This window comes from Lutjanus erythropterus, chromosome 21 (genome assembly GCF_056507025.1).
Source record: "Lutjanus erythropterus isolate fLutEry1 chromosome 21, fLutEry1.hap2, whole genome shotgun sequence".
Taxonomy (NCBI): domain Eukaryota; kingdom Metazoa; phylum Chordata; class Actinopteri; order Lutjaniformes; family Lutjanidae; genus Lutjanus; species Lutjanus erythropterus.
Window position 1 is genome coordinate 30,162,903 of NC_139337.1, and position 26,883 is coordinate 30,189,785.

General features: G+C 39.9%; 3 protein-coding genes across 3 annotated transcripts; all 3 read right to left on the reverse strand.

Moving 5' to 3' along the window:
• Positions 1–371: 371 nt before the first annotated feature.
• LOC146307828 (NACHT, LRR and PYD domains-containing protein 1b allele 3-like) lies at positions 372–5,222 on the reverse strand. The gene is made up of 2 exons (XM_084710410.1): positions 4,833–5,222; positions 372–2,582 (listed from the first exon to the last, which is right to left on the reverse strand). The coding sequence occupies exons 1-2, from the start codon at positions 5,220–5,222 to the stop codon at positions 1,497–1,499; spliced, it is 1,476 nt and encodes a 491-aa protein (XP_084566536.1). The 3' UTR covers positions 372–1,496.
• A 4,232-nt stretch (positions 5,223–9,454) lies between these two features.
• LOC146307829 (caspase recruitment domain-containing protein 8-like) lies at positions 9,455–12,485 on the reverse strand. The gene has a single exon (XM_084747294.1). It carries the CDS (start codon positions 12,444–12,446, stop codon positions 10,731–10,733), a length of 1,716 nt encoding a protein of 571 aa, XP_084603420.1. The 5' UTR covers positions 12,447–12,485; the 3' UTR covers positions 9,455–10,730.
• Position 12,486: 1 nt separating this feature from the next.
• On the reverse strand, positions 12,487–25,153 carry LOC146307830 (signal transducer and activator of transcription 5B-like). Its single transcript, XM_084747295.1, has 14 exons — positions 24,864–25,153; positions 24,195–24,345; positions 23,673–23,773; positions 22,617–22,765; positions 21,020–21,136; positions 19,699–19,857; positions 18,754–18,841; positions 18,553–18,675; positions 17,603–17,695; positions 16,717–16,920; positions 16,539–16,633; positions 14,749–15,343; positions 14,588–14,645; positions 12,487–12,612 (listed from the first exon to the last, which is right to left on the reverse strand). The coding sequence occupies exons 2-12, from the start codon at positions 24,343–24,345 to the stop codon at positions 15,124–15,126; spliced, it is 1,500 nt and encodes a 499-aa protein (XP_084603421.1). The 5' UTR covers positions 24,864–25,153; the 3' UTR covers positions 12,487–12,612; positions 14,588–14,645; positions 14,749–15,123.
• Between the last annotated feature and the right edge of the window lie 1,730 nt (positions 25,154–26,883).

Sequence of the window (26,883 nt, forward strand, 5' to 3'; positions counted from 1 at the left end):
CAAGCACCCATTTGAAAATTGTGATGGTGTATGATGTTCTGTTGTAGTGTAAAATTTTTTCAAACTGCTGTAAATAGTTATTAATGACTATAGATATACTGTATGTTATCCTGACCATTCAAATTAATCAAAATCATGAATATCATGACTATCAATATAGACTCCAGTATTCCAGTTCTATTTAAAATTAAATAAATAAATAAAAAAGAAGAAGAAAAAGAAAAAATAACATGATGTAGTTCACTTTTAGAGGTCTGAACTTGGCACAGAATTCAAAATTGTGAACTATGAAAGTGAACTAATTTATTTTAATCTTTGTGAAGTGTGAACTTCTACAACACTGTCAATGACACAGCAACAATATACGTCGTACAAAAACATGTTTTCCTTTATTTTTTCTTTGTAAACTGCCATCTTGAAACAACAGAACATTTCAATACCTGAGTGATAAACAATATCAAATAATATTCATTTTCCATCATGAACAAATAACACAAACATTTTTTGTTACAATCCCCTGAATTTGCTTTTTAATAACTGCGGCCAAGAAATTATTACAAATATATGTCATGCAAACCAAAAGTAGCTGACAGCAAAAACACATTTTGTGTTGTAATACACAGCTGCCTTCTACGTCTCCTCTTGCACTGTTATATTTACATTGCCAAGATGTAAAAAAAAAAAAAATTAAAAATAGATTTCACTGCTTAGTAACCTCTCACTCAAACCATTAAAGAGAAACTGCTCCCTCTGCTGACTGTTTAAGGTAAGAAAAATAATTCAAGAAAGTTATTTTTAGATACAGTAAAATAATCATTTGATGTACAATTAAAACACGACTTCAGAGGAAGAAGGAAAATTAAGTGCCTTTACAGATTAACATCGAGATTAATACCAAGTTGAAAAACATTATTCCACTATTCTGTTTTATTTATTCTATTTTTGTTGGCTCTTGTTGGGGACCTTACAGAAAGCATGTAAACAGCATAAAAACAGACAATATTAGTAAAATAACACGACAAGAAGCATCATTATATGAAGTACTATTAATAAGAACCAGGTGACGATCGCCATGGAAAGTGCAACAGACTACATTTGAGTTATTTGGTAAAAACTGTAGATAGAAAAGATTAATAGATGCATAAATAAAAATTAAATGTTAAATTCAACATTTAAAAACAGTCCATATCTCCATTCATTTGAGCAGAGAAAAAAACAAAATACAGTTATTTATAAAGTTGATATGAAGAGAAAAATAGTGAAATAGTACGTTTGCCTGTTGTAACCTTTCTATGTTCATTCAGGGTGTTTGTATTCACAGCATGATGAAGTTCCCATATCTTCATCAAATACAACATCTATCTATCTATCTATCTATCTATCTATCTATTTCACAGTAAAGGTCTGTTTCAAGAAGGCATACGATCTCAGAAAGTTGCAGGATGATCAGTTTCTCAGCATCAGGTCAACACGCTCCGGATGCATCACCTGTTCATTCAGCCACAGATGTCAAGATGTTCACAGAGGAAGGGGTCCAGCTCACAGAGAAACTTCATCATCTCTGAACTGGCAGCTTCACCTTTCTTCCTCACTGTGTCGATAACAAAACGAGCTTTGTCTCTGTGGTTTTGGATCTTGTATGCTGCCTCCATCTCAGAATCAGTCACGGTCGTTTTCTCAAGCAGTTTGTCCAGCAGACTGTTGAGACCAGGTTCTGATATCCTACTGACGAAGCTGCTCCGTATGTCCAACAGCCTCTCACTTGAACTGTCCTGAGTACAGGGCTTTTTTACTCCATTGGACGAAAGACAAACTCGTCTTTCCCAGACACTGTGTTTGTTAGTGTCTCTCAAAAACAGTTTAATGCGTTTCATGATTTTTTCCAAAATCACCTGAAATGATGGGAAGTAGTTGTCGTAGTTGTCACAGTCAAATTCTGCTTCAGTTGGTTGAACTAGAACTGAGTCGTCTTCAGGACAGGTGGACAGAGTGTATTCCTGCTTTGGACACAGTTTACAGTGTGGGGACGTCTCGATGTAGATCTCGTCTCCAACTAACTTCTTCCTGGTGCGCACCACATCCCGGAGCACGATGTTCACTGGTAGCAACAACACATTGAGGAGAGATTCAGGATCAGGATCAGCTGGAGGCCTGTAGAACAGCAGAACCAGCGCTCGGACCGGGTCAGGTGGTGAGTCTTTATCCTTCACATTACCGAAACCAGAAAAGCCTGTGATGTTTATGATGACATGAGTTTCTGTTATCTTCTGAGGGACGATAAACTCGATGCTCTCATCGTTCACATGAGCCACTGACAAGAATTCACATCCACCTGTGGAGCGGATCTCACAGTGTGGGAGATGAAGCTGACACACAGACTGCTGCAGACACTTGATGTCAAACAGGGGTCCTGCAGGCTGCTTGTTATGTTGGGCCAGTAGCCTCCTGTCCCAGGGGACGGTCTTGTAAACCACGTCCCCTTCTGCCTCCATGTGGAACACCAGGCCTGTCACACTGCACTGGTACAGACCTGGACAGGAGCACTGGAACCTGTAGGTTTCATCGTCTTCATCAACACTGATCTCAGGTGTAAAATCCTTTAACTCCTGACTCAGTGAGGGAACGCTGTGAGAGTGAGACAAACCACTGAAGTCTCTTTCAGTCCAACCAGGATTTGAGGAGGACAGTTGGAGGTGAGAATGGGTTGACTGGTTGTTTGTGACTGAGTAGTTCAAAGCTGTATCACTTGTCTCCACTTCCATCACGGCATCATCCTCTTGTGCTCCGCTTCCCTCAGCGCAGACAGTTGAGTCCTGGGGGACCACAGGCCTGTTCTGTGGACAAGGAGGGCTAAATAAAGTTGGCGCTATGGACTGAGAGCAGTCCAGCGAAGTGAAAGTAGAACTGGAGCTATCAAAGCTGGGGCCACCATCATCTGTGTCTTTTCTGTCTGGAGGATGTAGGGTCTGGTCCTGTGCTTGTGAAGAAGTGGTAGGAAAAAAAACTGAACATCCAGATAGAGAGCTCATCCGTAACATGTCTTCACCATATCCACTTAACCAACCCATTTCACCAACCCCTCCATAAAATCTTAGTGGATCCTGTGCTTTGCTTCCTTCAGTGTAGACATTTGACTTCTTGCGGGCCAAACCACCCCTTCCTCTCCGTCGACGCTGAGGAGCAGTTAGTGCTATGGACTGAGAGCCGGTAGGTATATTGAAAGTAGAACTGGAGCTATCAAAGCTGGGGCCACCATCATCTGTGTCTTTTCTGTCTGGAGGATGTAAGGTCTGGTCCTGTGCCTGTGAAGGAGTGGTAGGAAAATAACCTGAACCTCCAGCTGGACGGGTCATCCATAACATGTCTTCACCATATCCACTTAACCAACCCATTTCACCAACCCCTCCATAAAATCTTAGTGGATCTTGCGCTTTGCTTCCTTCAGTGCAGACAGTTGAGTCCTGGGGGACCAAAGGCCTGTCCTGTGGACAAGGAGGGCTAAAAAAAGTTAGTGCTGCGGACTGATAGCTGGTAGGTATATTGAAAGCAGAACTGGAGCTATCAAAGCTGGGGCCACCATCATCTGTGTCTTTTCTGTCTGGAGGATGTAAGGTCTGGTCCTGTGCTTGTGAAGAAGTGGTAGGAAAATAACCTGAAGATCCAGATAGAGAGCCAAACCGTGACACAATGTCTTCATCATATCCACTTAACCAACCCATTTCACCAACCCCTCCATGAAATCTTAGTGGATCTTGTGCTTTGCTTCCAGGTGGTGCTGTGGACTGAGAGCCGGTAGGTATATTGAAAGCAGAACTGGAGCTATCAAAGCTGGGGTCACCATCATCTGTGTCTTTTCTGTCTGGAGGATGTAAGGTCTGGTCTTGTGCCTGTGAAGGAGTGGTAGGAAAACAACCTCCACATTCAAAATCCTTCAACAATATGTCACTCAACTGATCCATTTCACCATCCCCTTCACAAAAGTCTGTATCACTGTCATCACTGCTGTCAGGTTGAACGGCTGCTGAATATGGTATCATTTCTCTGGCATCATCCTGCTTGTGTCCTGACATGTCGACAGGCAGCAGCTCAAATGCATCTTGTGCTTTGCTTCCTTCAGTGCAGACAGCTGACATCTTGAAGGCCTTTGTTCTCCGTGAACAGTTAAGAACAGCTGGTACTGTGGACTGAGAGCAGGTAGGTATATTGAAAGTAGAACTGGAGCTATCAAAGCTGGGGCTACCATCATCTGTGTCTTTTCTGTCTGGAGCATGTAAGGTCTGGTCTTGTGCTTGTGTAGAACTGAACCTCCACATGGAAGGTCCTGCACCTCCACTTGGAGTGTCAGGAAAATAACCTGCACCTCCACTGGCAGGAAAATGTCCTGCACCTCCACTGGAAGGTCTTGCACCTCCACATGGAGGAGTGGCAGGAAAATAACCTGCACCTCCTTGGGCAGGAAAAGGACTTGCACCTCCACTGGAAGGTCTTGCACCTCCACTTGGAGGAGTGGCAGGAAAATAACCTGCACCTCCACTGGCAGGAAAAGGACGTGCACCTCTACTGAGAGGTCTTGCACCTCCACTTCGAGGAAATTTCAACAATCGTATCTTGTCTTCATCATATCCACTCATCTGACCCATTCTAGCTTTCTTTCCATAAAAGTCAGCAGAGTTTGAATCGTCATCACTGATGTAATCAGTGCTAGAAGCAGTACCAAAGACTAGATCAGACTTTCTCTTGCGGCGTGCAGAAGTTGAAAAAGACTGGGAGGAAGGAGGGGCAACGCTGACTTTACTAGTGTCATGATCAGAGTCAGTTGGGTCAGTATGAACAGTGATGTCAGGTGTAAACTCCTCAAAGCTGCTTTTTAACAGCAGGTCAGGTAAGCTCTGTGCTCGTGTGAAGGTCTTGTTCTCTGGAGAGGCTGATTGTCTCAGTGAGGGAACACTGTGAGAACGAGACAAACACCTGGAGTCTCTTTTACTAGAACCAGGATCTGAGGACGGGATTTGGAGGTGAGAATGGGTCGGCTGGGTGCTCATCTTCAGGGTGTAACTGTCACCTCCTGAGTCACTTTCAGACTGTAAAGGCAGCAGCTCAAACACATCTTGTGCTTTGCTTCCTTCAGGACGGACAGTTGAGTCCTTGAGAACCAAAACAGTCTCTCTTCTCCGTGGATGCTGAGGAACAGTTGGTGCTGTGGACTGAGAGCAGGTCGGCATACTGAAAGTAGAACTGGAACTATCAAAGCTGGGGCCACCATCATCTGTGTCTTTTATGTCTGGAGGATGTAAGGTCTGTCCTTGTGTTTGTGAAGGAGTGGTAGGAAAATAACCTCCACCTCCACTAGATGCAGCTCTCAACACTGATGTGGTGTCTTCATCATATCCACTCATCCAATCAGTTCTGGCTCTTTTTCCATAAATTCCTGCAGAGTCTGAATCTTCATCATCACTGCTGGGGAGCTGAAGGTTGGAGGGACCAGCTGCTGAATGTGGCTCCACTTCTCTGGTATCATCCTGCAGGTGTCCTAACATGTCGACAGGGTAATCAGAGCTAGAACCAGGACTAAAGGAATCTTTCTTATGTTTTTTCTCACTCTTGAGGCTGTGACTTTTAGATTTTCTCTTCCGGTGTGCAGAAGTTGAAAAAGACCGGGAGGAAGGAGGGGGAACACTGACACTGACTTCACTGGTGTCATGATCAGAGTCAGTTGGGTCAGTATGAACAGTGATGTCAGGTGTAAACTCCTCAAAGCTGCTTTTTAACAGCAGGTCAGGTAAGCTCTGTGCTCGTGTGATGGTCTCGTTCTCTGGAGAGGCTGTTTGTCTCAGTGAGGGAACACTGTGAGAACGAGACAAACACCTGTAGTCTCTTTCAGTCTGACCTTTTTTGTCCTCCATCTGTACTTTTCATCTGTTGAAAATGAAAAGGAAAAGGAAAAATTAAAATGTATGAAACACAATTCTACATTGGTTCTTATACCACACATAACAATAAGCATAATAATAAGTGTTGGATAGATACAGAAAAAGGCATTAGAAACGGAGTTGGAGAGGATTTAAACTTGCTAACTTTGAGCATTCTGGTCAAGCAATGGGGAAGGAAGAAACTTATCTTGTAGGGATGATAGCTGTGGCACAAAAACATTTTCACGGATCTGGTTGTAAAGTTTGGAGGAGGACATTTCTGAATTTAAGAATTATAGCAGTTTCACTTGTTTCCCCAATTGGAGTAGAAATAAGGAACAAAAGAATTGGTGAGGGTCGTGCCACTGTAGAGGCCAAGTCATCTTGGGATGTCGCTGGTGTGTGTGAAGCGAGAAAAATCACAAGATCCCGAAAGGGAGGAAAGGAGGACAGTAAAATTGTTGAGTCTGACTTTTAAAGAGGAATTTCCAGAGAGAGTGTGTGTGTGTTACAGGCCATGCCAGGTCAGCACAGTGTCAAAGAAAGTGGAGAAAAACATAAATGTGGCGATAGAAGAGGAACCAGAGCAGAAAGGAGCATCTGGATGAACACAACTCAAACTTTAAGTTAAGTTTTACCAACCACTGATCTTTTGTTTGTTTCACCCCCAAAACTGTGTTTGAGGTGAAAGTGAAACGGTGAAGATTTTAATATTTTCATGTGTACTGAGGCTCTCCAGTAACTGTGGGCTCGACTCACACATGCATTCCTTTTGCTGCTTGTCATCCTCCCACTCTCTCTCTCTCCCCCCCTTTCCTGTCATATCCTCAGCTGTCCTATCAAATAAAGGCATATAAAGCCAAAAAAAAACAAAGTACTTTAGTTTTTTGAGTTTCTAAAACTCAAACATTCAAGTTTATCTAAAGAAGAAAAGTAGATTATCTCAACTTACAATATAGGTCAGAAAAGCTTTTTTGAGTTGGGCTCAACACTTTTTTCTGTGATGAAGATTCCCGAATGTTGTGGACATTTTGGGAGAAATTTTAGATACTAGACTGAGGGACAGGTTTACATAAACTCGGACAATGTGCTCATTCAAATGTCTGACCAAAGAGAATTTGGTCAGACAAGAGCATATCGATCAACCACTCGACCAACCAATCACAAGGAGTCGGCCCTACTGATCCGCCTGCAGCCTGAACAAAGCTATCCACTTGATCGGGTCCAGGGGCACCAGACCAGGACCCACAAAGACACCAGACCGAACAGCTGTGGATTTAGGGAGGGACCCATAGAGAATGCCTGTGCACAGGAACCAAAATTTTGTGCTACGCCCCCTGATCAGATCACCCAGGTCAAATGTTCATACCAAGTGTAAACAGGACCAGAGAGTCAGACACACACACACACACACACACACACACACACACGATGCAATGAATCACCAGCCTGAGAAATAACTGAGTCAGACAAAGTTACTTTCACTCCATGTTCTATAAAAAGACACAAGAATAGACAGAGTCTCATAAGTTCGTTATTTGGTACTTGTACTTTTCTGAGTAGATTTTTTAATCATAATTGAGTACTGAGTTGAATTAATTTCCAAACCTTTAATCAGGATTTTTGTAGCCAATCAGTTTTTCTGATCTGAAGAAAACCAGGACATGTTGATGAAAATCTAAACACTGCAGCAGCACAGGCACAAGATGTCAATAATTAATCATTAATCAATAAAGCAGCGTTGATAAGTTAACCAGTTAAAACTGTATCTATGAATATTTAATCCATAGTTTTTGTTTTGTCTGGTGGAGCCATTTGTTGAAGAAAGAAACTAAAACTTAAATGAGACGATTGAATGTCTGCTATTAATAATGTATCAAAAATCAACAGTTAAAAAGTAACTAATACTCTGAGTATTTTTCTAACACCAGTACTTTTACTCGTGACTGAGTAATATTTTAATAATGTACTTATTTCAAGTACTTGTACTTAAGTACAGATTTTCAGTACTATTTCCATCTTCAGTACTTGAAATGAGATTTTTATTTTTATCATGCAGTTCAGTGTGAATCCTGACGATACTGTTGAAATAATTATGAAACTGTACTTTCCTTCTCTGTCAGCTGTGGATACCTCTGGGTTACTGTAATATCTGGCACTGAAACAGAACTTAAATCAGACATGATGATGATTTTTTTCTAACTGGACCTCTCTGAACGTCAACACTCCTGGTTTAATGTGTGTTATTGGGATCAGTGTTGTCTGCTTACCTGGTGAGAAGAGTCTTCAGGTGTCTCTCTGTGTCTCTCTGTTGTCTTTGGACAGCACTGGTCTCTCACTGGAGGATGCGGGTGGATTTTATATTATATTATATTTTTCCACTGCCGTTGTTCATGTGTCCCAGAGCCGCTCGCTCCTGTACGCACAGTACGACGCAAGCTGCGTAAGATCCCGCGAGCAGAAGCAGAATTAAAGAAAAAAAAAACCATGAACAATAAAGGTTTGTGTTTCCTTCTCTTTAAGTGTGATGTCATTCATTTACGGTAGGTTGACGTGAGTCTGCGGTGTGTCATGCTCGACCGTCCCTCCTTCCTTTGTCTGCTGTCCAGCATTTGTGTCTGACAGAAGTGAGAATAAAACAAAACTATTTATCACGTTTGATGAGCGGCAACTTGCAGCAACTTTTTACACTCCTGGACACCTCGGAGGAGAAACATCATGTCCGTATTATGTCTGGACAGACAGACAGACAGACAGGCAGACAGACAGACAGACAGACAGACAGGTCTCCACTGAGGCTGCACGGTTATCTTCTCTGAGATACAGATTAGAAAAGCCACTGCAAGTTGGCGCTCATCAAACTTGATAAACTAGTGCTGTCGATCAATTAAAATATTTAATCACGATTAATCGCAAATTAATTGTACATTTTTTTTATTTGTTCAAAATGCACCTTAAATGCTATTTTTCAAGTGTTTAAAATGTCATTCAAATGTAAATTTATTAAATAAAAAGTAACCAAAAACAATATTGTCCAGAAACCCTCAAAGGCACTGCATTCGGCATTAAAATAAATAAATTAATAAATTAATTAATTAATAAATAAGATGACAAACCCATCAGTCCATCAGGCACAGATGAATATAGTGACCTGCTCAATTTTAACATTAAGGCCAAAACGCACTAAAGACTTCAATAGAAAAGTCAGTTGAAGCTTCTATGGAGCTGCAGGCTTCAGATTCAAACACCACAGAACCAGATGGATTTTAGGATGCATTTATTTATTTATTCGGTATTATAAATAACTGTATCTATCGTTTTATTTAATTTTGTTCCATATATTTTGTTTCATAAGGAACTACAACTCTCATTTTGTTATGTAACCCTGTGCTCTAAGGACAATAAATCACCTTGACATCTTGATAACAGCAAACATGAAAAAGTCATTTAAAAGTCTTAAAACGTCTGTAGTTAAAATTTTTAAATATTAGACATAAATGTGAATCTTTCTGACTTTAAAAAAAATAAGGCCAAATCAATATGAATACTTGGGAGTATTTTATTCCAAACATGTATATTCAGTACAGTGACAATATGTACACTTTCCTTTATTTTTTCTTTTTCACCCACTTGAAACAGCATAACAATTCAATACCTGAGAGTTAAACAATATCAAATAATATTCATTTTCAATCATAAACAAATAACACAAACTTTTTTTGTTAGAATCCCCCTTTTTAATAACTGCAGCCATGAAATTATTATAAATATATGACATGAAATTCAAAAATAGTACACAGCAAAAACACTTTTGTGATGCAGTTTAGAGGTAAATGTCTTCTATGTGTCCTCTTGCACTGTTATATTTCCACTGGCACAAAGTAAAAAATATTTAAAAATAGATTCATCTGTAACATTTTTTTTAAAAGAGCTTCAAAAAACCCCCAGAAATTTTACTCTCTGTACCTTAAAAGTTACATTCATTTTTTGGTGTCTCGTAAAATGAAAACGTAAAATGTAAATAAAATAAAACAACAATAAACATCAAAACTGCACTAAACATCAAACATGACATAAATCAGTTGTGCAAATGTCAAAAAGTGCAGCAGACTACATTCAGAATATTTGGTCAAAGCTGATGTAGATGGATTACATTAGTATAAATGATATACTTTAAATTCAACCTTTAAAAACTGTCCATATCTACAGCTGATTCATTTGAACAGGGAAAATGAAATATCGTATAGTTGTAATGGAGAGATATTTTAAAGTAAATAGGAAGACAAAAAAGATCAGCACAAGATACGGCCTCAGGTCTCCCTCTGACTCCTCCCCTTCTGCAGAGCCTGAAGCAGCTGTCTGACACACCCGTTTTATTTCCTCATTCCTAACTGGCAGACATTAAGTGTTTAAAAACATGAATATGATTGATCCTTCATCAGTGTGAGGACACAGACATCCATCTGTCACATCATTCATACTCAGCTCAGAATAAAACCTGTACACCGTTCTTCCTCATAACTCTGTGACTCTGTGGACTCACCTCCCACTTTGAAAACCTCTGCACTAAATCATGGAGTTCTCATGTCTTTATCAAATACAAGGAAACTGATGACAGTTTGGAAACAATGTTTCAACAATTAAAGCAGATAAATGACAAATGACTCATGACTGTTTGAGACAAGAGCAATGTACCATTTTATGTCTTTTTCACTGTAAAGGTCTGTTGTCAAGGAGACATATGATCTCTAGGAGTTGCAGGACGATCAGTTTCTCAGCATCAGGTCAACCTGCTGTCATGCATCACTTATTCACTGAGCTTCAGATCAGCCCAAGATGTTTACAGAGGAAGGGGTCGAGCTCACAGAGAAACTCAATCATCTCTGAACTGGCAGCTTCACCTTTTCTCCTCACTGTGTCGATCACAAAACAAGCTTTGTCTCTGCGGTTTGGTATCTCCATTGCTGCCTCCCTCTCAGGATCTGTTATCACTGTTTTTTCAAACAGTTTGTCCAGCAGACTTTTGAGAACAGGTCCTGATATCCCATCGATGAAGCTGCTCCGTATGTAAAACAACTTCTCACTTGAACTGCTCTGCCTACAGGACCTTCTCACTCCAGTGGATGGAAAACACACTTCTCTTTCCCAAACAATGTTGGAGCTGTTGGTGCCTCTAAGAAGCAATTTAATATTTGCAATGAGTGTTTTGAATATCACCTCGAATGACGAGTAGTAGGTGACATAGGACTCCTCATCAAATTCTGCTTCTGTTGGTTGAACTAGAACTGAGTCGTCTTCAGGACAGGTGGACAGAGTGTATTCCTGCTTTGGACACAGTTTACAGTGTGGGGACGTCTCGATGAAGATCTCATCTCCAACCAACTTCTTCCTGGTGCGCAGCACATCCCTGATCACAGCATTCCTCGGTAGCAACAACACTCTGAGGAAGGATTTGATATCAGGATCAGCTGGAGGCCTGTAGAACAGCAGAACCAGCGCTCGGACCGGGTCAGGTGGTGAGTCTTTATCCTTCACATTACCGAAACCAGAAAAGCCTGTGATGTTTATGATGACATGAGTTTCTGTTATCTTCTGAGGGACGATAAACTCGATGCCCTCATCGTTCACATGAGCCACTGACAAGAATTCACATCCACCTGTGGAGCGGATCTCACAGTGTGGGAGATGAAGCTGACACACAGACTGCTGCAGACACTTGATGTCAAACCGGGGTCCTGCAGGCTGCTTGTGATGTTGGGCCAGTAGCCTCCTGTCCCAGGGGACGGTCCTGTAAACCACGTCCCCTTCTGCCTCCATGTGGAACACCAGGCCTGTCACACTGCACTGGTACAGACCTGGACAGGAGCACTGGAACCTGTAGGTTTCATCGTCTTCATCAACACTGATCTCAGGTGTAAAATCCACAAAGCTGCTTTTTAACAGCAGTTCAGGTAAGCTCAGTGATCGTGTGAAGGTCTTGTTCTCTGGACAGGTTGTTTGACTCAGTGAGGGAACGCTGTGAGAACGAGACAAACAGCTGGAGTCTCTTTCAGTCCAGTCAGGATCTGAGTACGGGATTTGGACGTCACAATGTATTGGCTGGGTGTTTGTGACTGAGTACATCAAAGCTGTAAGAGTTGTTTCCATTTCCATCATGGCATCACTCTCCGCTCCTGATGCACTTTCAGACGCTGCAGATGACAGCTCATATGCATCATTGTAACCAGAATTAAAGATAGGATGACGATCATACTTGTACTTCTTGTTTGGAGCAAAGCCACAGAGGAATGGTTCACTATCTGTGCTACTAGTGCTAGCAGATAACACATCCCATTCTTTTACTCTGTCATAAAAAGCAGCAGAGTCTGAATCATCATCATCATCATCATCACTGGTGGAGAGTTGAAGGGTGGAAAGACCAGCTGTTGCATGCAGTTCCATTTCACTGGTGTTGTCCTGACTGAGTCCTGCTGTACCATCTGCTGCAGGGGACTGATTTTTTATCATTTCTGTTGCTGTGAGAGGCTGATCTAACATGTCATCATGTAAATCAAAGGGAGTGAGAATACTGTAGGAAAATGGGGGATACCCGGATAGATCTTCAGGAATGGCAGGATCCATGGGCAGACTTCCACTTTCAATTATCGTTATTGGCTTCATTCTTTCAACTGAGTGAGAACCAGCTGGTCTTTCATCCTCGGTGCTGTGGGAGAAATTGAGGAATTTCAAAGCACTGGAACAAACACACAATCTAACATCACCTGACATAACAGAGGAATATTTAATATAATGTACTAATATAATGTAATTTGGGCATTTTAATGGTCTTTGACTGTAATACAACCCCAATTCCAAAAGAGTTGGGACAAATATCAAAATAAACCAGTTTAGTGTGTGTTTGTTCTGTTTATTATCAATAAAAAAGAATGCAAAAATTGCAAAAACATGTTCACTTTAAATTGCATACAACAACTCTTTTACTACGAAGACACACAATGTGTCTCAGCATCGTCTCAGTGAAATAAGCAGAGATGTCTTGGAAAAAGACATCTGGATGGCAGCATATGTCGCTCTAAATCTTGCATGTGCCTTTCAGCGTTGACTTATGAAAACAATCTGAGATGTGGACTCGTCAGACCACAGCACACTTTTCCACTTTGCGTCAGTCCATCTCATCTCTCAATCTCAATTAATTAATGATTTTAGATGGTTTAATCACTCAATTCCTGCAGTTTTGTTTTACATTTGACACAACTTCCAAACTTTTTTGGAACTGGTGTTGTAATAACATATATACCATTGGTTTATTTAAGTGTGTTCATTTCAGATGTAGGATGAGCGTTGGGTACTGAACTCAGTATTTTTGAGGATACTGACCAAATCACATCTGTATTACTGAGTACCGATTCACGTTAAATCAATCTGTGCCAAGTTTCAGTAGCTGAGAGCACATCTGGATGAGAGAATAGAGTATAACGTTGTTGAGAATGAGAGAGACTGACACTCACTGCTTGATCCCTCCGGGCACGGCTGCACTGCGTTGCAGCTACACCACAGCGATTCTACATAATGACTGCAATTCCACCAGTGTGTTGGAGAAGCAGTTCTCCACTCTGCTCTGCAAAGAATATGCACCGTGTCTGTTTTTGACAGAAGCTGCATCAAGCTGCACAGAACAGGTCAACCAGGCAGGAGGTGGTATATCAAAATAAAAGATCCTGTACGGACTCCTGATCATAAAAAAAGGACATAGACTACTTATCAGTGGTAAAAACAAGCAGGTAAAACACCCAGCTTCTGAAATATTACTGGTGAGGCACACAGCTGTGTGGGAGACGGATCAAAACCGTGGCACAGACACGACATGCCCGCTGGAATCAAGGCATCACCCCTCTCACAGGCTCAGAGTGAGTCAGGGCAATGTTACGACAAAAGCAGCTGCAAGCATGGTAAAACTTTTCAAAACAGACTTTTCAATGCACACAGTGCTCACTGCAAAGGACAGATATCACGAGAAGGAAGGATCACAAGTGTTTCCTCTGAGTTGTACACAACAGGAGGGATGTAGGGAAGGATTTTATTTTGTGTAGTGTGTGAAATGTTCTAAATAAATATTTAAATGTTATAATTACATAACAATGTTGAAACTGAAATGTTTGGACTTTTTTTTGGATTGGATTTTTGTTTTTATACAGAGAGAAAAGTACCAAAAAGAGTTACAGCTGGATACTGGTACCAAATAAATTCCAGGTACCGTATCGATTCATATATGAACAGTACCCAATCCTGCTCTGGCATTTCTGCTTTTACATAGACAAAGAATTTGAATCCTCTTTCATTTTGATCCACAATTTTTGTCTCTAATTTACAAATTTTCAACAATTTTATGAACTACATCAAGAGTTCCTTTGGGTATCCTGGAAGCATAAATGTGCAGAGATAAACATTGTCTAAATATTGAAAGTGTTAGATGGTATAGAAGTGTGAAATGTATAATTCCCTGCACACACACACGCACACACACACACACACGCACGCACACACACACACACACACACACACACACACACACACACACACACACACACACACACACACACACACACACGTCATATTCCCAGTGTTTTTAATATTTCTTAAAATGACTTTATGGCTTATTTGTAGAAGTTGTTCCTTACTTGTTGATTCTAGCCCGGAGAGATACAGGGATATAACCACACCGTGACGTCTGAGGCTCTGTTTCAAATGATAGTAGAAAAACAAGGACTCCATGTGTTTATTGATTGTTCTCACTTGAACTAAAGATCATAAAGTTGATTCTGTGCATGAAGATTATTACCTGAGTAAAATCTTTTGAAAACTTCATGTTTAGGAATGTCAGGATAGAGGTCTGTAATGTGTCTGATGTCATGGATGCGGTCACCAAGGCTCCGGATCTCCAGATTTCTCTTGGTGAAAGGCTGGATGCTCTGGATTTTCAGTTCACCTTCTATGTTGCAGGAGGAAATATTGTTGGATTTGTCAGATGATCATTTTTATTTCTATCATGATTATTTTATCCTTACTATTCCACTGTTTCACATGTGGGACGATACAATTATGTAGAACGTAACAGACAGCTAGTGTTATGAAAAGTTACAGGAATATCAACATATTAAAGCCTTTTGGTCATGCTGCTCACTGTCAGCTAAATAATGTATTACATTTTTTTAAATTATGTGCAAACTAAAAAATGATGTAAAAGTAGTGAGTTTAAACTAAACACAATCAAACACAAACTGTGGCCACACAAACACTTACTCTCAGTAGCAGACACATATGAAATGGTGATGCCTCCGATCTCAGAGTCACTAAAGTGAAGTAAGAACGTCCCAGCAGGTCTGTCTCTGAGGATCTGGTGTAGCTTCTGCTTCTCAATGACACCAAATATCAGCCTAGTGGAGAAAATATACTGGTCATTATTAATGTAACACTGTACCTTTCTAATATTTACTACTGAAACTAGAGGAGGTCATTCAGAACAGTTCATGTTGATCATATTTAAGAAGTGACACTGCACATTAATGAACATGATCACTCAAGTCTAATCATGTAAATGTTCCATACAGGCTAATTTTCATCTACAGCTGAGGGCAAAATTATCAGCCCCCCTATGAAATTTACATTTTTTTTAATTTTCCCAAGTGTTTTTTTAACAGCGCAAGGGATTTTCAACATAGCATTTCTAAACATAGTTTTCTTTAGAAAGTATAACTTATTTCTATTTGCACACAATAACAGAATAGTGCAATGATGTGCTTTAACTTTGTAATGCTCAAAGTTTGTAAAATCAAGTTAAAACCATCTATCTTATCTTCCAATTTACACACAGTATAAAAACTTCAGTAAGGGTTTGAGCCGTCACTTGAGAAAACATCACGCCAAAAACAAAAGAAATCAGTTTAGACTTAGTTGATGCTCACAAAGCAGGAGAAGGAAGAGGGGGGGGCTAATAATTTTGTCCTCATTTACTACAGTCTCTGGTGGAGTGCTGATCTCAACTTTGTAATCACCAAATTTTTAATTGTAGGATTAAATTACTTACATATTTTTCTCAGCAATTGTAACAGTTACATTTATTTGCAGTCCATATCAGCCAGTTAAGAGGAGTGAGGAGTCAGCAGGTTCTATATAAGTTTTTCAATAACTGACCCTCCTGATCACTGCCCATTTTGCAACTTTGCATGTTTCCTTAATATTTCCTTACTGACAAATCATGGTCATTATTATTTAGTACAATAACTATATTACATATTTCTCCTCTGTTTTTATATTGCATATTATTGTCATATTGATATTATGCACCCCAGAAAGAGTAGCAACCACTTTATGGAAACAAATGAGGATCCAAACAAGAAAAGAATAAAGAATATTTGGGGAAAGGAAACACAAAAGTAGGATGTTGGCTCAGGTTCTGCTGGGTACCAGGGTTGCTCAACTGGAGCACAGACTGAGAAGGGGCGGGACTTATAAAGGATCAACTGTGAACCACCTTGACCATGAGAGGTCTTCAAGCATAGAGTCACACACACACACACACACACACACACACACACACACACACTACATGATAAAGAAGAGTGTCTTCACCCTTCACTCCAGTAGGTCTTCAGGTGTGTCTTGGTCAGCTCCATCACTCCCTCAAACCATTGCCAGAAAGTGAATAGTTGACCTGGGAGAAGCTCCTGTAAGATTAAAAGGCAGAGTGAGTCTTGAGTGTTTGTCAGTCTGTGTATGTCTGTGTGAGAGCACATACTCATTAATGTACCTTATTAAACTGAGCCCAGGAAACCATCATGTCGCTGAAGTCGTCTGCACTGTCAGGCTTGTTAAATATCTTCTGGGCCAAACGTTGCTGGTTGTGTTGGTCCAGACTGCGTTGTGTCTGGACCTCAGCTGTGAATTTTCTGTTGAGCGTGCTGAACAACATTCTCCAGGACACCTGCTCCGGCACCATGAACGGCACTCTGTCCTGATGACAACAACAAAGAGGCTGACAACAACACCGATACGCATTTACAATGATGTCAGGAGAAGACTGAGAGAAACACCAAGTGAGAAGAGAAAAAGAAAGTACAAATAAACCAACAAGACATTCTTCCTTTGGTTTGAGTGGTTATGCATTTCATAAAAATCCATTTATTTCTTACAGACCACTTCAGACTGTTTCCAGTGGACTCATATGTCATTCTCCTCTCTATCCAATGCATCTCCTGCCACCATGGTGGTGTATTACAGCTGTAATATGTAGCATCTCTACATTGAAATATCTAAAAATGCTAAATATTTGTCATATATTTTGTTGAGTCCCAAATGTTTCCAACAAAACGCAGAGAAGTCTGTAATTTATTCAATAGCAGTGTGTTTCCTTGCTAGCTGCTAGTCGCAACAACTTCTGGGGAAAAAAAAACAGGAAACAGGAGTGATGAAGTTAGAGCCTCGGCAGAAGTCACCAGACATTAATGCTGTGTCACGTCTGTCTATGTTCACACAGTCTTTTCCACAGCAGCTGGCTGGCTAAACTTGAGTTACTGTGTTCACAACAGCACAGAAAAACAAAAACCGAATCATAACAGAAACTAAAAAGTTGAAGGTATAAAAGCAATAGAAGTGGAAACAGTACAAATAAAAGAAAAGATTAAATCAACACTTACTGCCTCAGAAAAAGCACCGTCCCATATGATGGTGGCCCAAGCTCTGCTGCCTTGAATAAAGCTGCTAATGACAACCACCGGCAGTGAGATTATCTGTAATCAATGATATAATTTTAAGTTTGTTTTTGCCCTGTTCCCACAAAGGATATATACTGAAAATAGAATTTAAATTATGTTCCAAAATATGAAAAGTTGCAGTAACCCCTTTACAAAGCATGTTTGCTAACCAAGGCTGATGTTTAAAAAAAAACAAAAGATGCCAAGACCAGTAAAGTGACACCAACACCACAGTGCTGTGGCATCACACAAAGCAGCTGTTTGTTTTTTGTTTGTTTTTTGTTTTGTTTTACCATAAAATCATCATACAGACATTCTTAGAGTTATGAAGTGTAGGTCTGATTGTACAGATATAAATAATGCAATTAAATAAACAGCCTAAGGAATCATGACAAATAACACTGATAAATGAAGAGATTTAAAGGGAATATTGAATGATAATTAAAATCAGTAACAGGAATAAACAAAAAAGTTTACATATCTAAATGAATTCTGTAAGGTTTTAATATTGTTCTTAAATAAAGGGACATTCTGTGGACATTTGTACATGTCAGTTTGACGTCCATGAGTTGTAGTTCCTGCGGTAGTTGGCCAATTACACCGCGCATTAAATACGAAGATCAGTTGCAAGCAAAGCCATACAAATAGTAGTTGCTTTTTTTTTCTCGATCTGGGTACAAAAAGGATCAAATGCAGGTATAATATGACTGGTGATGTTTTGATACTTGGTACTGTGTTCCATATCAAGTAATGATCCCAGACTTATGTAACAGAAAGTCACACTGTGCTCAGTGTGTTCATTATTATCCTGAAGCCACAATCATCATCTTTCATTAAGTAACAGGATGTAAATACCATTTAAAGAACAAACAGAACAATAGACAGAGTCCAACCTGTATCTTGAAGCGAGCGTCACAGTCTGGAGTGAAGATCTCTGTCGAGAACAGGAGGGCATATTTCTGCTCCGTCACAAGCTTTGAACCCCTTCTGTCTGGTCTCTTGATTTTCTTGATGCACTGAAGTTAGAGATTAAATTTGTTAACAATCCTAAACAATAATCCAATATAAACTGAAAAATCTGATGAGGTACAAACCATATTCCTGAAGGTGGCACGTCTGCTCCTGCTGGCTGTGTCAGAATCTAGGATGGCTGTGTTGTTAATAAGTTCTCCAGCAGCATCACTGCAGGGAACATAACCATAAATACAGGAAGTACCATTTTGTAGCAGTAACAAATTTTGAAGTTTAGCCTTTATTATTTTCATTTGATTTGATTTATGTGTTTCATTTGATCGTTCAAGAGTGTGAAAGTGTCTCTAAACCACGAGTACCTGGCTGCAGACCTCCACCTCCACGGGTGACAGGAAACACGTGACCTCCACAGCGAAAGACGCTTATTTTTGTTTTTTCCCAAGTGAAGGGACAAGACCGCTGTGGAGGTCACGTGTTTCCTGTCACCCGTGGAGGTGGAGGTCTGCAGCCAGGTCCCTCTCCTCTAAACCTTCCCAGATCTTAAACAAAACATTGTCACATTTCCCTTAATTTCCTGAATCAACAAACATAAACACTATTCATCCCCAACAAGTTTAATTCCACTGATCCACTTTGTTTGAAACAATCCAATCACGTTGCAGGAGAGAACCACGAAGAACTGATGTTCCATTACTGAGCTCCAGTTGGAGAAAATAATGCAAAGGTTGTTTCATTCACATACAGAAACCCTGAAGTGGTCAACAAAAAACTAACCTGCAAAACATGCAGGTCAAAAATTACAGACAGAGATGCAGCAACTTCAAACTTTGTTCCAACTTCCAGTTGTACAAAGAACAGTAAGTCAGTAAGGCTAATATTAACATAATTACCTAATGCTTAGCTAACATTAGCTTAACAGCTAAGTAACTTAACCTTAACTTTGCTAGCTAGCTAATGTTAGTTAAATCACTGAGGCTGACGTTACTTCTGCTCCTAAAAAAAAAAGAAAAAAGTCCATCCTCTCTGACAGTGAACAGTCCTCTGTGTTGTGCTAAAGTGTGACTCACCTGTGAACACTGTCCAGGTCTCTGGCCTGTAGTTCATTAATGATTTTCACCTCGAGCATCACTGACATCACCTTCATGCCCAGCAGACATCGCACACTTGTGGAGAACTTTGAGGAGGTCTTAATGACCTGACGGGGCTGTTTGTCCACTACAAGAGAGCTTAAAGAGACAACAGTTACATGACTGAGGAAACATGCTTCACCTAATATATAAAAGTAAATAAGTCATTATATTGCTCTTTGCAGGGCTCTAGACTGAGACCAAAATGCTTGTATATGCAACCATTTTCTGAAAGTGTTGACCATGTGGCCCAATCTGGGAGAAACATTTTGATGGAGCGTTTCTATTTTAAGCAGCGCAGCTTTTCACACCTTTACAGCTCTGGTTTAGAGTCCCAGGAAACTTACAGACCAATTGCATTTGTTATAAACCATCTCATGTGATGCTGCTCAGCCAATCAAATCTGTGCATTATGTTAGAGAAATAAACGAGTCAGAGAAAAGTAATTTCACATGGTGTGCTCTGAAAAGAGAAAAGTAGATGACAGAAAAGACTTTTTAATCAAGAAGTGATAGACTCTTAATATGTTCATTCTCCTACAGGCAGATCAAAATGTTGCATATATGGAGACTGTGGTCAATATTAAGAACTGAAATGTGACGTGCCACTGCAAGTTCCAATATAGGTGAGAGATTTTGATGCTCCTGACCTTTGCTTGAGGAAATGTTCACTAACTGGACCTCTGGATATTGTCAGCCTACCCTTTCTGATGAACTGGGAACCAGCTATAACTCGGGGTAGCAGCATAGCTGAGCATTAATTCATGAATTTCATTAAAAGTAATGATAAAGTAAATTTCATTCATGTTAGTTTAAGTAAGTATGTTATTGTAATATCAAATTATTTAACTATATATTTTTATATGTTTAATACATAAAAAACCCCAGAAGACTTTGAACCAACTTTTCACAGAGAGGACGAGGAAGAAGGTGAGGAGCATCCTCTCAGAATGTTCTCATCCTCTCTGCAGCCAGTTTGAGACTTTAAGCTCTGGGAGCCGCTACAGAGTTCCTTTGGCACCAAAAATGTATTTAAGGAGTCCTTTGTCCCAAGCGCCACCAATACTCTCAACTCTGCAGGTGCAAGGTGATAGATTAATATAAAGGGAGGGGACAGTTTGATCAAATCATGTGCTGGTGTAACCAACTGACACAGTGGAAAGTTTGTCTTGAGCCCCGCTTTGTGAGTGAGGGAGAGAGAGAATTCATTGTTAATTAAATGTACTTTCTGCACAGAGAAGAAAACAATGTCAGAGTGCTACCTTTGAACCAGAACCTTCAGAAGTTTCTCCAGCCTGTCCTGGAGCTCTGGCATTGGTTCTCCAACCAGCTGCAATTCCTCTCTCAGATTTTTGTTCACCTCAAACAGCTGCTCACACCTAACAGACAAAATATCAAAGACAAAATGAAATGCACAAATACCCAAAACCAGTAAAATATAAAAGTTTATGTACTCATTTATAATGTTATGCAATATGATGTGTTTATCAAAGAATATGACTGAAGTATTCTATTTAAAAACTTAAACAGAGAATGGTTGGTTGTATCGTTGAGACATTTCAGACTAAAGCACAGATTTAAAGTCATGGTGGCACTAGAAGATGAATAAAACATTTGGGATAATTTAGGTACACAACTTAAGAAATTATATAATATTAGCATTTAGCTAGCATTTTTGACATTTTAATGTTTAAATGTTGTATATTATAGGTTTAATACATACACAGACTTGTGATTTGACATGCACATTAATGAAATCATGAGATGAATGTCATTCCCTCCTTTATCATCATACATAACCAATGCATCAGGCGTTTGCAGCTACAGACATCATGGTGAACAACACAGCCCAAACAAAGGAACAACTAATGAATAAAAGACGCAAGTCTCAGGTGCCTGATAAAGTTTGATGAGGTCCATCCTCATCAAACTTTATCAGTCATTTTATAAGTGAATGTGAAAGTTGATCTTAGTGTCTACGGATGATTAGCAAACATGTTAAGCTCAGCATCAGCTATCTAGTATGAGCTTACTTAAATATTCTGAAAAGATAAGTGAGGTTTTGCTTGTTTGTCACACCTGTCTGCAGAGAGTGCTGCTTTGCATTGACTGTCAAATAACTTCATCATCCTGGTTTTGCATGGAGGAATGATGGAGGACTGTGTGATTGATATCGGGTGATTTGGTTTTGCACGGTGCCTCCTGCCTGTCAGCACACAGAAAGCTGCCTTTTTTCCACGCTCTGCTCTTCACTGCACTGTCACGGTGCTTAACTTCAGTCTCCACACTACAGAAAGCTTTATTTGCTCCAAGCCTTCACCTCCTCATGCAGAAAGTTAAATATTCTACTCTGCTCCTCGACTGGGCATATATGAGATTCTGTGATTCATCATGACGCATGAAGCAATGGCTCTGCATAATGTCAAACTGCAGGGCAATGTCTTGTTTAAAGTATTACACACAAAACAGCTAGTCAGTGATGATACTGTGTGCTAATAGATAAAAGAGATGATAAGCCAGATGACAAGCAGCTGATGATAGACTGCTCATGCTCGACTTGGACTTACAAATAATGACTTGTGAGCATCTCTGCTTCAAGTCATCCAGGTCTTGACTACAGAGGTGCAACATGTTTGAGTCTTCTTTGAAACAGTGTAAAGCAGTAACAGAGTATTGCTATGGATTTGCCCTTTAAAGGTGATAAATCAATCCTACAGAACAGCACTTAAAGATAAGAAAGTGTCGATGGTTGTCTTGCTTATGTGTAATGGTTAATTAGGTAATGCAGACGGGATAAGAGAAATACAACACAGAGACAGTCAGTGCAAAGGGGAACACATGGAGTTGGGTGCACCTCACCAGGACTGCAGGGGGTTGAGGTCGTCATCAAAGGGATGTCCAATGGCAGCCTTTTGCTGCTCCCACCTCCACTCCTTCAGCCTGCTGATCCATCGGGACTGACACTGGTCAAGACAGTCTGTGCTTTCATTCAGCAGCTGGACACGCGTCTACAACAATCAGCATCCAAATAACATTACACTGACACATATGGATGCATCTGCATGTCAATCAATATTGAAAACACATAAATATCACATACTTTCAAACAAACAAAAGCACACTAAAACAGAGAGTTTCACATAACAAACAAGTTGTTTTGAACTAACATTAAACCACATGATTTATCTTTACATTCTTTTATTTCTAGTCTATAAATGAATGAATAAAATGCCCTTCTGAAATCCCCAAATGTTAAGGTGTTGTCTACCAATCATTCATTTTGCCTGGACATCAGTCAGTGACGGACACAAAAAACCAAGATCCCTACTGACTGGAACTGGGAAGCCCAAGCTCAGGTTGACTGAGCGACAGGTACGCTGTACTGTCAAGAACTCATCAGCAGGGTCAAGGCACGAAGGGGAGGACTAGGGTTGGGAGAAGATCCATGCTGCTTGGTGTGTGGATGGTCCTTAAAGGAGCGAAACACTGAGGACTGGTGGTCCCTGCAGCTGACCCATGAGCACCAGAGGAAGTGCGACAAGCAGCAATACTCAGCAGGTAATACCAGCTACCTGTGCAATTACATCTGTCCATTGTTTGATTGATAAAATCACCAACTGTTTCAACACTAGTTTAGACTGATCACATAATACAGGAATCAGGATTGATCCATAAAATAAACAAGATACATACAGTACTCACTGAGCATCTACCTAAGTGTGGCAAGTAAAATCAAAAAAATATAATTTAACAGAATGAAGCTCTGTCCTCAGAGCAGCTGTCCTCTTGGAAAAATCAGCTGCTGTCTGATGGATGACACAATTTTCTTCTAAAATTTATATGAAACAAGAACTAATTTCACTCTAAAGTGCTAATAATGTTGGCGCTCGCAACATAAACCACTGTCAAGCTCACCTCCGCCAGTTCTTTCATTTTGTCCTCCAGCTGCTGGATGTCGGTCTGGAGTTTCTGGACTTTTGACTTTGTGGGATCCAGTTCATTCAGTTGGCTCGACCCTGTGCAAACAACAAATAACATCATATGCTGAGTCCAGTATCAATAAACATGTTTATTATGCTACTATTAACACTTAAATAAGCAAAAATAAAGCAAATAAGCAAAAAAAAAAAAAAAAAAAAAAAGGATGACTCATTTCAGCTGTGGAACTGAGCATGCCCAGTGTTGTTTATTAATACAGTTTATTTGCCCAAACTGAGCTAAATTGTAAGTTAAACTGGTCATTAAAAATAAGAAATAACTGAAGGAAGTAAAAAGATAACAACTAAAAACCACAGGAAAGAGTCGAAAAATCTCATGAAACCAAACTGAAAACAAATGAAAGCGTGAATTTCTCTGGAAAAGGAGAAACTAAAATAACTCACTCCAGTTCCAGGAAGAGAATCTCTGTGATCAGTCCATCTTTGGTTTGTCTCTCACCTTGTAAAGCCTCGTTGTTCTTCCTCTCTTGCAGCTGCTGCATCTTTTGTCGGACGTCCTGGACGTCCTGCACCTTCTGGACCAGGGGGTCTAAATCCAGCATGTTGGGTAACGAGTACCCGGTACTTTGGTGCTGTGGAGGACTGGCCATGGTCCTGGTTCGTGACTGTTTCACACAATAATATTAAAAATAAATAAATAGTGGAATTTATCTAGAAAACAGATGAACCGAATATGTTCATCCTTAAAATTAAATTGCCAGAGGAATTTTAATAAAGCACTGTTTAAAAAAGAAAAGGAAAATAATATTAATTAAAAATAATATTTAATAATTATTATTATCTGCCTTAATACCACTTTGTTGGATTTGTAGGAACAAACTGACGACAGGACAGATGTGTCTTTAAGGACAGAGTGTTCAGGGAGGAGCTGGATAATATTCCTGTTGACTCGATGATTACATAATTCACTTTATGTGAAACTAAAGACACTGAATACAAACCCAGTTAAAGCCTTTGTTTTATCAAGTTAAAGTGAAAGAATCCGGATAAGGTTTGTATCATGTCAGGTTATATTTCATATAACCAAATCATGACAAAGACTCAAATGACAAGTCATCATCAGCTCCAGTATTTATCTACACAATAAAGAAAATGTTGTAACACTTACCTTTAGTTAAATATAAGTTTCCAAACTGTGAATAAGTCTGGTCCGTCGCCTCTTCCTCTTCCTATTCCTCCTCTCCTGTCTCATAACGACGCTAATCCAAATATTCTACCAAACATTTCCTGCCTTCATCACTCAACTTTACGCCAATATTATCCCTTAAAAAGCTGGATAATGTACCGTAGTTTTATCACAGGAGAAATTAGCTTTGAGCGCCGAGAAGCTCACAGAGCTTCAAAAGACAACTTTTAATCAGGTTTACTCACTTCCTTTCACTGTTGCGCATGACAGACCAAAACTGAGGAAGAGGAGGAGGAGGAGGAGGAAGAGGAGGGCGCTGCCGTTTTCCTAATGTACGTCTGTCCTACAGAGTAACAGCTGGGCTGCTGTTAATGTGATGATCCGTAGAGACTGTGCATATGGGTTTTCTCTCTTTTGTTTTGGATTTTTTCTTTTTTTTAATTGTAACTTTTTCACAATAAAACAAATAAACACACAACAGACATGAAGCATCCAGTCCGATCGCATAAAGAGACAAAAAGAAAGACAGGTGATTCACAGAGCTTCAAAGATTAGTCCACATATGCAAGTTTATGACAATACTGGTTTAACAGGAGACTGTCGCTTCCACCACTAAAGTCAAGGGTATGGAAGAATGAACAAATACAAAACACACAGAAAAACTACACAGCAGTGGGTGGAGGATTGTCAGAATAAGGCAGGATGAGCACAGAATAAAGATACAACAGCAGGACTCATATGTTGTACAAGAGGCGTTTAAAGACTTTTTTGACAGTCATGGCCCAAGAGGGGAAGTGATTTAGACAGGGGTGGCATGCAGTGTGTGCACACACACACATGCACACATCGATGTACCATTTCTCAATTCATATGTCACACCAGAAATGATCAGCTTCTGGACACAGCCAGAATAAGTGTGAAAGTGAACCTCCCATGTGTGACAGATGCAGCATCTAAAACATCAAGTCATTAGTTGTTTTGTTTTGGTTTTTTTTACTTATTAATCATTAATTTTACTGTACTTGTTTTTAGCTGTCCAGATGTCAGCTGTGGCTAAAACAACACATGTGGTCCTCCATACAGAACATTTTGTAGATATGATTAATGAATATAAAGTCTAAACTCTTAATGTTAAACAGTTCTTTTAATCAAACATCATATACAAAATGGAATATTAAATAATCAGTTGCCGATTTCCACAAAAATCTACATATTATTTACAGTCAGTTGAGAAACTTTATTGCTTGTATTGGTGATAATAAGCAGAGTTTGACATGTGGGTTAAAATGTCCACTGTTCTTCAGAAATATGTGGAGATTAACTGCACTACTGAATTGTTCCACAGGGTGGAGCTGCAACACAACGCACAACAGAAACATCCAGTGAAATGTATTGATGTATGGTGATGTTGTCATAACCAGAACTGATCTGTAGAGGCGGTTTGTGTTCAGAATATCTGAATGAAAGAATCAAGTCCAGGTAGAGGAGGAGCAGAAGGAGAGGAGGAGGAGCTGATCTTCTCAACACAAACTCCTTTATTATGACTCCCAGCTGATGAGAGAAAAATACAGACAACAGAAGTCATAAATAAGAGTTTACAGAAACTGTTTTCTCATACGATCTCCAGACAGTGTCCAGGTCCAGGTCCCCTGATGGTCTAAGTACCCATGAGCCATTACACCAACACCCTTTAAAGGTCCTTTGTGTTCCTCCAAAGCTGCTCAATCACAGCTAACAGCTCTGGTGTAGTTTAACCCTGTGTGTGTTTGTCCTCATTCAACCATCTGTGTGCAAAGAAAATGATACATGGATCAGGGTTTCATAATTTCCATATTTAATCGATAAAGAATTGAAGTGAGCTTCCAGTTTTCATCATCTTCTCTCCATCCCTGCCTGCTTGCAGCCTCTGGCACATGTTCAAAGAAGAAAAATACAAGACTATGGAAGAAACTATGGAAGCTTTACACCTTTTATAAAACCTGTAAAATATATATATTATATT

Bases quoted from the DNA above. Each gene is read 5' to 3' on its own strand.
- LOC146307830 (XM_084747295.1), bottom strand. From the start codon at position 24,345: ATGGCCAGTCCTCCACAGCACCAAAGTACCGGGTACTCGTTACCCAAC. The intron at 23,774-24,194 runs GTGAGAGACAAA...TTGTTTGCACAG, and splicing joins GAACAACGAGGCTTTACAAG to GGTCGAGCCAACTGAATGAA. The intron at 16,634-16,716 runs GTACATTAATGA...TTAATCTTACAG, and splicing joins CCTGGGCTCAGTTTAATAAG to GAGCTTCTCCCAGGTCAACT.
- LOC146307828 (XM_084710410.1), bottom strand. From the start codon at position 5,222: ATGCCGACCTGCTCTCAGTCCACAGCACCAACTGTTCCTCAGCATCCA. The intron at 2,583-4,832 runs GTTCATACTGAC...TTTACACCTGAG, and splicing joins AGTTTACACCTGACATCACT to ATCAGTGTTGATGAAGACGA.
- LOC146307829 (XM_084747294.1), bottom strand. From the start codon at position 12,446: ATGTTAGATCAGCCTCTCACAGCAACAGAAATGATAAAAAATCAGTCC.